General features: G+C 36.3%; 2 protein-coding genes across 5 annotated transcripts; both read left to right on the forward strand.

Moving 5' to 3' along the window:
• Positions 1 to 5,947: 5,947 nt before the first annotated feature.
• On the forward strand, positions 5,948 to 9,512 carry LOC102623053 (BEL1-like homeodomain protein 11). 4 transcript variants are annotated; one of them, XM_025096030.2, is made up of 6 exons: positions 5,948 to 7,058; positions 7,345 to 7,387; positions 7,677 to 8,448; positions 8,526 to 8,905; positions 8,991 to 9,051; positions 9,140 to 9,512. In XM_025096030.2, the coding sequence occupies exons 3-6, from the start codon at positions 7,687 to 7,689 to the stop codon at positions 9,296 to 9,298; spliced, it is 1,362 nt and encodes a 453-aa protein (XP_024951798.2). In that variant the 5' UTR covers positions 5,948 to 7,058; positions 7,345 to 7,387; positions 7,677 to 7,686; the 3' UTR covers positions 9,299 to 9,512. The 4 variants fall into 4 exon arrangements, with proteins under 4 accessions (XP_024951798.2, XP_024951799.2, XP_024951797.2 ...); XM_025096031.2 differs by having other exon boundaries at positions 7,682 to 8,448; XM_025096029.2 differs by lacking the exon at positions 5,948 to 7,058 and having other exon boundaries at positions 7,088 to 7,387.
• A 385-nt stretch (positions 9,513 to 9,897) lies between these two features.
• LOC102628324 (probable ubiquitin-conjugating enzyme E2 16) lies at positions 9,898 to 12,858 on the forward strand. Its single transcript, XM_006473503.4, has 6 exons — positions 9,898 to 10,060; positions 10,202 to 10,305; positions 10,418 to 10,520; positions 10,773 to 10,836; positions 12,325 to 12,413; positions 12,528 to 12,858. Exons 1-6 carry the CDS (start codon positions 10,031 to 10,033, stop codon positions 12,621 to 12,623), a joined length of 486 nt encoding a protein of 161 aa, XP_006473566.1. The 5' UTR covers positions 9,898 to 10,030; the 3' UTR covers positions 12,624 to 12,858.
• The last annotated feature ends 129 nt before the right edge of the window (positions 12,859 to 12,987 follow it).

The following is a 12,987-nucleotide window of genomic DNA, read 5'->3' on the forward strand; positions in this document are numbered from 1 at the left end:
TACAAATGTATACGGACTAATCAGTTTACATGTTATAAGAGGTTATGAGTATTCTATCAATCTAGTTGATGAATATTCATTTTATTTATGTTTGTCTAAATGCGTCATTATTCCATTGCTTTTGAAATTCAAAAGAGTACGTGAATAAGACAGAAGCAATTAGACAGGAACATAAAAGAATTTCGATATGATCGAAATAAAGAATATCTCTATGGAGAATTCAAGCACTATTTGGTTGTCAATGAACACTATGATACAAATAGTGTAATTAAATGGAGAAACAAGATTCTTTTGGATAAGACAAGATATATACTAAGTGGTTTATCATTTACCTTTTTTATTCCAGATACTAGTATTTGAAACTACAAAGTTTATTGAACTTAGTTTCATCTATCTCGGTGTCTACTACTCCAAGATATTATGAAAAAGTCACAAACATAGTTTGAGACACATTCGTATTTGGAGTTTACTAGAATCAGAGATAGAGAAGATGGATTCGTGTTCAGAAGCTTGCATGTTTTAGGTATCTTAAAGGAATAAGGAAAAGCCTGAATTATAGTCCTCAAGATAGGAATGTATTTATAGAAATATTCTTTACTTTCTTTGAGGAAGACTATATAATGACTTATAACCTAAGAGTAAGGTAAAACTAGAGAAACAAAAGAGATCAGGTTGATGCTCAGCTTTCAACACCTGTTATAGAACAGGAAGAACAGCAACAACCAGCTGATCAGAACAGGATTATCCTTGAACAATCATCACTTTTAGAACCTCGTCGTAGTGGGAGGGTAACTAGGTTACCTGCGAGATGCATGTTTTTGGGAGAAACCTATACGGCTATCTCAGATGAACATGTACAAGATCCTACTACTTACAACGAAACTCTAATAGAAAGAGATGTTGAATTTTGAAAAAGGCCATGAATCAAGAAATGGAATCTATGTATTCCAATAAAGTCTGGGAACTTGTAGAGGCACCAAATGGGGTAAAACCTATAAGGTGCAAGTGGATCTACAAGAGAAAAAGAGGAGTAGACGGAAGGGTGGAAACATTTAAAGCAAGATTAGTAGCCGAAGGGTTTACTCAGAAAGAAGGAATCAATTATGAGGAAACCTTTTCTCCGGTTGCTATGCTTAAATCCATCAGGATTCTGCTCTCCATTGCTGCAGTGCTAGATTATGAAATTTGGCAAATGGATGTCAAGACTGCCTTTCTTAACAGGCATTTTGAAGAAAACATCTACATGCAGCAACCAGATGGATTTATACAAAAAAGGCCAAGAACACATAGTATGTAAGTTGCAGAGATCTATTTATGGATTGAAGCAAGCATCCCAGTCATGGAACATCAGATTTGATCAAGCGATTAAATCACTTGGATTCATTCAGAACATTGATGAACCATGTGTGTACAAGAAAATTCAGGGAAAATTTGTAGCCTTCCTAGTTCTTTGTGTAGACAATATTCTCCTGATTGGAAACGATATAGGAGTATTGACTACAATAAAGATTTGATTAGCAAAACAATTTGATATGAAAGACCTGGGAGAGGCAAGTTATATTCTTGGTATCAAATTATTACGAGACCGGAAGAATAAAACTTTAGCCTTGTCTCAAGCGGTCTATATCGATAAGATATTGGCTAGATTTAGTATGGAAAATTCCAAGACCGGTTTATTACCATTCAGACATGGAATTACATTCTCTAAGGATCAATCACCTAAAACATCTGAAGAGATAGAGAGAATGAGACGAGTTCCCTATGCAGAAGCTGTGGGAAGTCTCATGAATGCCATGCTTTGCACTAGGCCAGACATCTGTTTTGCGGTAGGGATGGTTAGCAGATATCAATTTAATCCTGGACCTCAATACTGGACTGCAGTCAAGCATATTATAAAGTATCTGAAAAGAACTAAAAATTATATGCTTATGTATTCTGGTGATGAACTCATTCCAGTGGGTTATACTGATTCTGACTTTATGTCAGATAAGGATTCTAGAAAATCAACTTCCGGCTATGTGTTTACATTGGGAAGTGGAGCTATTAGTTGGATGAGTGTGAAACAATCTTGTATCACAGACTCAACAACTAAAGCTGAATATGTGGCTACATTTGAAGCTGCAAAAGAAGCTATATGGCTCCGCAAGTTCCTACGAAATCTTGAGGTGGTACCTGTTGTAACTGCACCCCTTAAACTATTTATGTGATAATGGTGGTGCTGTAGCTCAATCTAAGGAACCAAGGAACCACAAGAAACAAAACATATTGAAAGGAAGTATCATCTTATAAGGTAATAGTGTAGAAAGGTTATATGACAGTACCCCAAATGGCATTAGATGCTAAATGGCAGATCTTATTAGAATGGCCATTAGTGGGAAACCTTTATAACCTGCACTTAGACCGCTAGAGCATGTGCAATATGCCAGATATGCTTTGAGAGCTAGTGGGAGATTGTTGGGAAAATATGCTCTTTAAAAGCATATGTGTTTATTTAATTGTAATAAACTATTTTTCTGATTAATAAAATAAATGAGATATTTTATTCAAATATCTTAATTGCATTAATACTTGTATTAAAGTCCATTTAATCATATTATATGTATTTATGTGATCACCACGTGGATTCACAGAAGATATAAATACAAGTTATCTTATGATTAAATAAATTTAGTTCGCAGTTGATAAATAAAGTTGGGCACTTTATTTAGGTATAGACTGTAATAAATTCATTGAATGATTTGTCTTAATCATGTATGAATTTATTGATGTAGTACGACTACATTGAACATGATTACATATGAGATTTAATTAACTTTGTAATAACTGTCAGACTTATTAAATCTCATAGGCGTTGATTTTACTGTAATCTTAATCTTGAGTTAATTATGATTTCATGATTGTAATTGTTATTCCATTTGAGTTACCAATGGGCACGACACAGCCTTGTGGTCAAGATTACCCGGTATCTTGGTGGGAGCAATTATGAGTATTGGAGTTATGGATTAACAATATAGAATTTGTACAACACATCTCTTGATGGGTTTTCGGCACTTGATCATAGAATTCTCTGGCCAGAGTGTGTCAACATATTTAGTATGTTGAAAATGATCATTAGAGAAAACCAGTAAGGTTCAAGGAATAAGATGTTATTAAATTGATTGGACAGTTGAGATATCAATTTAATTAACGATGTGGTACAAAGGATTGTGCAGTAAAGAAATCAATGTGGCTTGGGGCGAATTATTATTCGAGCATACAATTATGGAAGTCAGTTCCAATCTTTTAGTGGAGTAGATTTGGAATTAAATAATTGGGCTAGTTTAATTACAGGCCTAATTATTGTAGCCACTATTGTATGTTCCCAAATGATCCCCGGGTTAGCTCATTTAATTGATTGCACCACTACTGGACTAATAAGTAAGATAACTAGCAATTTGGGTCAAAAGCCTAAATATATCATTTAGTGGGAGGCTCCATTTAATTAGTTTTTGTATAAGGGGCCTTATGTTATTTTACAAGGTGGGTCCTCTATTGAAAAAGCAAATAACGTGGGTTTTGATTTTTCATTATTTGGAGCCTAGGGTTTTCACTAAAGGGAGATATATAAGGCTTATTTTTCTCAACAGAAAAAAATAAGAAGCCACTTTATACAGATCAGAGAATAAGATTTTTCTCTCCATTATTGAGAGAAAAATTTTCTCGTGCTAGTTACTTTGGTAGTGATAAAGGCGCCCACACGTCAAGTGCAGTTCGAACCTGAGTCATAACCTGGAAGATCATTGGAGACAGTTCGTGATCTAACTAGCGTGGTGGTGACGGATCGTGATCTAACAGGAGTGGTGGTGGCGGATCGTGATCTAGGAGCCTAAATCACTTCAGCGGAAAAAGCCAACTCGAATTTTCAAGATCTTCAAAAGGTTTTATAAAATTTTAAAAACCGGATTTTTCCCCAACAACTCCTTGATTGTGGTCTTCGAAATATGGATATCATACTTGCCAAAATCTAATTTTACGTGCGCACGGTCTCGTAAAGTATTTTACGGTGTTGTAAAATCTCTCTCTCTCTCTTTCAATATATAAGGGAAATTAAGTTGTACATATCAAAGAGCAGCCCGCAGTGCTTGTTGGATGCATAGTTACGGGCAGAAAAGAAATGGTCCCCGGAGGATGCATGGTCCTATTATTGCTGGGCAGGAGGTCCATTGATCCTACGTACCATTGAAGAACGTTGCTATCATTGGGAGCTTTTAGCAAACGCACGCATGAGCATGGTTGCAGAGGTGCGCCTACGTACTAATCAATCTCTCCATATATGCACCCAAAATTTCATTCTACACAATTTTTTCTTCAGCTACCATGCTTATTACAACGTGCAGAAGGGTATAATGGCGGCCGGCTTAATTCTAAAGGCAGAGCAGCTCAATATTTGTAGAAATATGATCCTGCATGGGCTTGATTGAAGAGGAAAAGCTGATTCATTCAATATTCCTTGTTATGCTCCATTTCTTGAAGAACTAAAGATAGAGAAACAAATTATCTTCTAAAAAAAAAAAAAGATAGAGAAACAAATTAAAGGAAGGGTCATTCGTCATCGATCGCCTAGACACTTTTGAAATTGATTGGAATTGGAGTGCTGAAGAGGACATATTTAATATTACCGGCACTAACAAAAGGACAGCGAGTCAGCGAGTAGCTAAGAAAATTCAAGCCGTAGTGGAGCCAATGATTAAGCGTCATCTTGGAAAGAGTATAGTGGGCTATTTATTTAAAAGAGATGCTGGGATGGTTGACGATTATTACTCCTCAAACACCAGCTTCAAGTTCCTTAATTTGATCATTTCCATCATCTGAAAATTGATGTACATGGAGTGGAATTTCGATATTGGCTACATATATATGTGCAATTTGGGCAAATTTGGCTGTTTGAAGACTCAAAATCGCATTGATTTGAAACTGGGCAAGTATGATGTACCACTTGTAGTGTACAAACAGATATGTGATTGTGAGACAAAACAATGGTATACTCTTGTGTAATGAAATGAATAAATGGCCTTGTAGCGAATAGAACTGTAAATCTATGGTGAACAGTGAAGACAAAATAATAAATGGCCGATTTGAATGTTTAGCAGCATGCAGTTCCTTATTATTGACCTAAATAACAATGTGATGATACGTACAAGCTTTGATTCCTCTCTTGTCTGTTGATTCATCATTGTTCTGTACGTGAGTGTGTACATTCTTTATATTCATATTCGTTTCAATTCATTTGGAAATCATATGTGATCAATCCATGACTATTGTTTGTTGACGCGTAAACTCTCGAGCAATGCAGTTTGTTTGAGAAAGTGAATCTTTTTTGAAGAAGCTCATAATTTTTTTTTCATGAAGACTAAAATAAACATGAGATAACATGACACCCTCTTTCTTCAGGTTCTATAACGGGTGCCCTGGAAGAATTACCAACTCAAGACTCTGGAACAATACCTCCGCCCGCAGTGTGCAATCATATCCCTCATCCCCAGAGCCTTTGGTTTTGCTCTACTAATTGGTACTTAATATTAATGAACATAATTTACGAAAAAGCTTATTTATTGATCAAGTTTCTTGATTTCTCATACCTCTCCTAAATAAGAAGAAAAAAACCCGAAGAGGCGGCAGAATAAGGCTCGTTACACATTTCTACCAGTATAAAGAAACTCCGACCAAAATTTTCCTTCTGTAAAGGCTTAACTAGGGGAAACCAGAACCATATGGTCGAAAGTAGCTACGCACAGTGGATTTTGTGACCGCTCCTATTATATATATATATATATATATATATTTGTAGGGTCCAAGCATAATTGATCAAAGATTAATTCTCTGAAGTTGGACCTAATAATATGGGCTATAATGACTAGTAGGTGCTTGGCTTGGCAGCTGCAATCTGAACTGAGCACCCTTAATGGCCACCGTTGCCGCCACCAGGCCTAGGCCTAGCTGCTGTTTGTGGAGTATCATTTAATTCGCGAAAAAGAAAGGAAAAAAAAAACAATTGGCTATGGCCTATAGTGTGGCACAGTCATCAAGGCGGGGATGAACTGAATCCGATACAGGGCTATACAGTAGCCCATCGAGGGCTGGCTACTTGATCCAAGCACTCTGTATTTCTTTTGACTACTTTGTGTGTGTATCAGCTTCATCTTGCTAAGCGAGTTTCTATTTTTATTTTTTTCCTCATTTAAATTTGCTGACAAGTTTCAGATTATGCAGAAACTTTAATCTAAGTGGGCAGCGTGGGCCTTTAAGTTCAATAAGCGACGAAGTTATGAGACCATAGAAAGTGACAACTGGAGGAGGCTGAAGGAACAAATATGGCAATCATTACATAAAGCATCCAAATGAATCAACCAAAAAAATTACACTCATAATCAATCTAATCAGCACGCCAGGACCAAACCATATTCTCAACAACTCACAAGACCCATTTTTAATTTTCTCATAGATTGTGAATTTTCAGTGTCCTTTCAGCATCACTGTGCCTGGCCTGATAAAAAATCCTAACAGGAAAAGTTGGATATTCCTTATGCTTAAGGATTCATAAGTAGACAATCTTAAAACTGGGAGTGTGCAAAAGATAGCCACTTTTGCTCTACCTTTTAAGAACATTTTAACAAATAAGTGCACTTGTTCAGTGGCAATAAGAGAAAGAGGGAGAGTATTACACTGTTTTGAGCTAAAAGTAATTTTTTAGTATCCCAAAGATATGTAACTGCAGGCACTAAAGCTGAAGGGCTTATGCTTTTGCTTCTTGTTTTATGCTCAGAGAATTTGGGGGACCATCTTTTACCTGGCAATTTCTGATTTCTTCTTAGCCAGTTAGCTTTACTTTGAAGAAGTAACAAGGCCTCTGTCCTTTAAAAAAAATAAAAATAAAAATAAATAAGAAAAGGGAATAAACAAGGCCTACGTCTGTAGGTGTTATAGCTTTTGGCTGCATAGATTTAGACCTGCTCAATTTTCATAAAAGAGAGAGAGGGAGACGGAGTCATTGCTTTATCTTTAAATTACTTTCAGCAAAGGTATGTTAGTACTAAAATAGACTGGTGCTTTCTTCATTTGCTTTGGCATTCAACTATTATGCTTATCAATGAGAATGAATCACATTTTATCTTTTAATGGATCTTTTCTAGTATTTTAGATCCCCAAACCTATCAATAAGTGGTTGGTGTTGTTGAAAAATACTTCCGATTATATATTGTTTTCAGTTTATGTCACTTTTACCTCCTGTTCTTTTCTGTAGACAAGTTGAAGGTTATCACCATTACATTCATATTCTTATTAATTATGAATCTCTTTTGGTTTCAGTTTCCTTGAATGCAAGTTACTACAGGTTTTCACTTACATTAAGGTATGTCATAACTTCAAGGGGCAATCTGCTCAGTGGTCCAATAAACTAATCTTTTACTTGTCTTGTGCATTTCCATGTTTTAGCTTGACATGATGCTTGATATTGTCATTAATCCTAAATCTCCTTTTTTCTTCTTTCCTCTGGTGTAGCTTTCACTGATGTCTTGTGCATTAGATATGGGAAAAACTGAAGTATCTGTCCCTTACATCTGTTAATAAACAAACCCTTTTAGTTGTTACCTGTCTCTGTAAGTTTCTGTTTCGATTTTTCATAGCCTTTAATCTTCTAGTTCAGGAACTATGGTTTCAAAAGACTCACCTCCAAATCCAGCTTCAAATATGCTACACCAATTCATCATCTCAGACTCCATTACAGCTCAGAATCTTGCAAACCAACATTTTGATACTTATGGTTCTGCATTAAGAGGCAATAACATACTTCCTCATTCTTTTGGTGTGTTGCCAAGCATTCAGTCTCTTGGGGAAAGAATATCCAGATCAATGGACCTTGTTCATGTTCATGCTCCTGCCGTAGCAGAGGAATCATCCGAGATCAGTCACACAAGACATCTAATGGACCTTCTTGGAGCATCAAATGAGACCAATGATCAATCCCAGAGGCTTTCTCTATCTCTTGGTTCTCACATGCTAGTTCCATCCGGCCATTACAACCAGAGCCCCAATTACTTATTTTATGGGGATGAAGCTAGAGAAGTTTGTAATCCAGGAGTGGATCAGCATGTAAGTGAGGGCTATTCGTTCAACAGCAACTCAATAAATCGCGCTTGTTCCATTGATGGAACAGAATCTTTTGCTTATGCAGTAGGGAATTCAAGATTTCTAAGACCAGCTCAGTCCCTTTTAGAAGAAGTAGTTAATGTTGGCAAAAACATTGACATGAGTGATGAAAGATATATCAGCAAGTTGTATCATGGTAGCCGGAGAGGAGGGCTAAGATTATCATCTGAATTAAAAGCAGAAATGTGCAATACTGGGACGTTATCTGCTGAGAAACAAGAGCTTCGTCTCAGAATTGCAAAGCTTATTTCCTTGCTAGAGGAGGTTTTTATTTCTAATTCACATATTGAACATTAGAATTCTGTGCAAGTTATTTGAGCTAATTGTTTCCAAAATTTTAGGTGGAGAGCAAATATGAGATATACTACAACCAAATGGAAGAAGTAGTGTCATCATATGAAGTGATAGCAGGGTTAGGTGCAGCCAAATCTTACACTTCTTTAGCACTCCAAGCCATGTCTAGACATTTCTGCAGTTTAAGAGATGCCATAATATCTCAAATAAATATCGCAAGCAGAAGATTTTCTCAAGACTTGCCAAAAATCAGCTCAGGATTATCTCAACTTAGCTTGTTTGATAGAGAGGCTAGGCACCATAGAATGTCTCTTCAACAGCTTGGAATGTTCCATAGCCAACGACAAGTATGGAGGCCGATCAGGGGGCTGCCAGAGACTTCTGTGGGAATACTTCGCTCTTGGCTATTTGAACACTTTCTTCATCCGTAAGTGCTTTAAATTTTGGCTATGAATTACTTCTTTTGTTGCAAAATTATCTATTCATTTCTTTTCCTTATAATTCTCAAACAGATACCCGAATGACTCTGAAAAGCAACTGTTGGCATCCCAGACAGGCCTGACCAAGAACCAAGTAATTTTCTCTTTTAACAAATTTTAGTATATGGCAATGAATCGGAATTGTTTTGTTGTAAATTTGGGCACCGCCATGGTTGATTCAGGTGTCAAATTGGTTCATTAACGCTCGAGTTCGGCTATGGAAGCCTATGATCGAAGAAATGTACAGAGAGGAATTTGCAGACTCTTCGGAAGACTCAAATCCATCATTTGCTGGCAGTTCTGCTACAAGGGAAGGCGGAGCTGATCAAGCAGGAGATTGATTGAAGAAGATGGAGCACTTAACTAACAGGATTATGAAATAGCTTATCCTCAAAATTAACTCTTAATTAAAATCTTCCAATATGTGCAAGTTTGCTGCCAGAAATATTTTCCACCCCTTGTTTTAACATTAATGCTTCAAATTTTCTATTATTTATATGCCCAATTCTGTAAGCCATTCACATTCAGCCACATACTGGCAACGAAAGCACTTCACCAGAGAATGTGTTCCAAGATTTATTGTTGTTATAATAAATGAAACGTAAGATAAAATAAAATAAACGATATGAATTGAATGTAACACAAAGCGTTTAATGGATCTCTGATGCTAACACACACCATGAAATTAATAAATTCAGTTAATTAAGGCAAGTTACATCCAACTATCCAAGTGGGCACTATAATATTATATGTTCATATTCACCGAAGATCGAACCCGCCGCGCAGCGCCCAAAAGTGTGATGAAAAAGATCTCACGAAGATCTAGCGATCTTCTATTCCACGTGGCAAAATCGCGACGCTTGAAAACCACCAATTGCGCGCGTCAACGCAAACTACACAGTCAGCGAATAGCGACAAATAAAATCACTGCCGAAAATAATTCTAGATCGTCCGATTCATTATTTTCTTTACCAATCAGAATTTTCTCGCACGATAAATTAGATTTTGCTTCATTTCCATAAAAGTACATCACAGGAAAATCCAGACGGTGCCGTTCTCTTCTCGTGGAAGCCATGACCAGTTCATCTGCTCCTTCACGCAAGGTCTCTCTCTCACTCTCCATGAACGAACAAACAAACGCGCATAATTATTTACTTATTTTTTGAACGTTGCCTAATTTCGTTTTAATTCTTTTCTGTAATTTTTGATTTGATTGTATTTTTTGACTTTTTTATTTTGCGTAGGCTTTAAGCAAGATCGCAAGTAATAGACTGCAAAAAGAGCTTGTGGAGTGGCAAGTCAATCCTCCAGCGGGATTCAAACACAAAGTCACTGATAATCTGCAAAGGTGTTTTTCATCAGTGTTTTTTTACGTGTCGCTCCGATTTTTTAATCATTTGTTAAATTAATTTTTTTGTTCTTGTTTAAATTCGAGTAACTTTTTTTTTTCCCGTGTGAAGGTGGATAATCGAAGTCAACGGAGCGCCGGGGACGCTCTATGCGAACGAAACGTTTGAGCTTCAAGTGGATTTCCCTGAGCATTACCCTATGGAGGCACCTCAAGTAATTAATTACACGATTATTTTTTTTCTAGTTCTAAATTCTTATTCGCTTGCTGTTTGGTTGCCGAGAAATTGTAGAAACTTGTAGAAACCTTTAGTAGATTTTTGTCTTTAATGTTTCCACCGTTGCATTTGAAATTTGGCTATTAGTCTAAGGTTTTTTTTCCTTAGCGTTCGACAACCCAATTGGGCCTTGATGGTTTTATAGTGATTAGAATAGAATTTCCAATATTCTCTTGTGATGTTTTGGCAGGTGATTTTTCTCCCTCCAGCTCCTCTGCATCCCCACATTTATAGCAATGGACATATCTGTTTAGGTATTGCTTCCTTTTAGTTTTGATTTATTTTCTTTGCATTTCTTTGGGCTTTGAATTTGTGCAGTTAGTAATTGACTTATGTAAGACTATGAGTTGGTTATGGTTATTTTGTAGGAGTATGACAATGTTCTTAATCTCTTGCTTCAAGTTTGCTATCATATAGTTGTCAAAAGGTTAACCATTGTGATTATTTGGTCAAGTCTGTTGAATTTTGAGTTATTAGGTTTTGTCGTGTTGTAAATCTCAAAATATTGTTGTCCATGTCTAATCAATTTGCATGCCTGAGAGTTTGGAGAACCGGATGAAGCTTAAGACAAGCTTCGTGTCTGCATTTGTGAAGTTAGGTTCTTATGATTCATTCTTTGTCAAGCTGTTTTAGCCTGCTTCAGTGGAGCATTTGAATTCTGGTTCATATAATTAGTTCTCTATTCATCATTTCCGAATGCTGACTCGCGAGGCAAAAGCCTGTCTACTAGGAACTTGTGGTTTGCAATAATTTATATCTTAAGTTTTGCTATGTTCAGTAGTTAATGTGGTTAGGTAATATAATTTATATGTTAAGCTATAAAACCTTTTCGTCTTTCTATGACTAGTTTCTTTTTGACATTTGTTATTCTTTTCACGTAAGACAGTCTTTCTTGTAAAACATTAGACATGCTTATATAGTTTTTATTTCTTTTTGACAATTATTATTTTTTCACGTGAGACAGTCTTTCTTGTAAAACAGTAGACATGCTTATATGGTTTCAGAACGCATACTTGTGTTCGTGTTTAATTTATGGTTTTGTGTAATGGAGTACTTCTGTCATATGCATTTGGTGTTGGTGCACCAATGAGATGTTAGTTTTCTGCATCACAGCTTACCAGATTATGAAAAGGATGTTAGCTATTGTATCTTTTAGGCCGTTTGACAACTTTCTTATCTTCTAAATCTTTTGTGTTATACATCAAATATCCAGTCTAACCTATGAAAGTTATTTGGTATGACTGCTTATTACTGTTTATCTGAGATTTGATGGTGTCAATTTGGCAGTGCCAATGCACGTGCGTGGCATTTTCGAGTAGCTTTAAACCATGATATTTAGCTTCTTGGTTGCTTCTCTCCCCATCAATGCTTATCACATTACATGTTGAGTTATATGTGAATTGATGAAACTAAATATAATCCCTATCTGATTATGATATGGGTGTTCAATATACCCTTTGATTTTATTCATGGATTGTTTGCTGATAAAATGAAGTAATTTTTTTAGCTTTGGGAATTTTGTCTATTTCTTTTGATTCGCCTCTAGGGGTTGAGGTTAAGGTGAATTCTGCAAGAATGTTGGCTGGTTACAAATTTTTGACTTCTGAGGGCAGTCTAAGAATAATTATCTCACATAAACTTTGGTTGGTGACAGTTGTTTTTGAATAATATTGAGAAAAGAATGCAAAGACTACTTTTTGATCCTTAGTTGATGTGGAAACATGTGCCATTTGTCTTTGCAGATATTCTTTATGATTCCTGGTCCCCGGCAATGACTGTTAGTTCTGTATGTATCAGCATTCTCTCCATGTTGTCAAGCTCAACTGTGAAGGTTTGCTTCTAAAACTTATATTACTTTGCTGTTATTTCCCTTAACCCCCATCTGCTTCAATTTTTTCTATTCAATACACCTTATGAGCATCACTTGCATTCTGTCATCATGCAGCAACGGCCCGCCGATAACGACCGTTATGTGAAGAACTGTAGGAATGGGAGATCTCCAAAGGAGACAAGATGGTGGTTCCATGATGATAAAGTGTAATGATAGAAGAAGTATCAATTAGCTGTAACCTGTGTATAAAATGGAGGGTTTTGGGAAAGATTCGTGGAAGGCATCTGGAAAGGGGGCTGCCATTGCTATGCCTATAAAAACCTGTCCTCTGTTTTTTATGTTTTCACTTGCTCTGTACTCGGGATGATTTTATATTTTGGTTGTACTGCCCTCCCGTAACAGGTTTCATAATTTCAATGATATCCTAATTATCAATAGGAACAAAGATCGTGTCTTTTGCTTGGGGCTTCTTAATAAGACTTGATCGTCGATCAACTATGCTACGGAGGATCAAAAATAGTAGGGGGAAAAAGAAAAGTTGTAACCTTCTAATCATGGTTCTTGCACAAAATTG

This window comes from Citrus sinensis, chromosome 5, assembly GCF_022201045.2.
Source record: "Citrus sinensis cultivar Valencia sweet orange chromosome 5, DVS_A1.0, whole genome shotgun sequence".
NCBI classification, from domain to species: domain Eukaryota; kingdom Viridiplantae; phylum Streptophyta; class Magnoliopsida; order Sapindales; family Rutaceae; genus Citrus; species Citrus sinensis.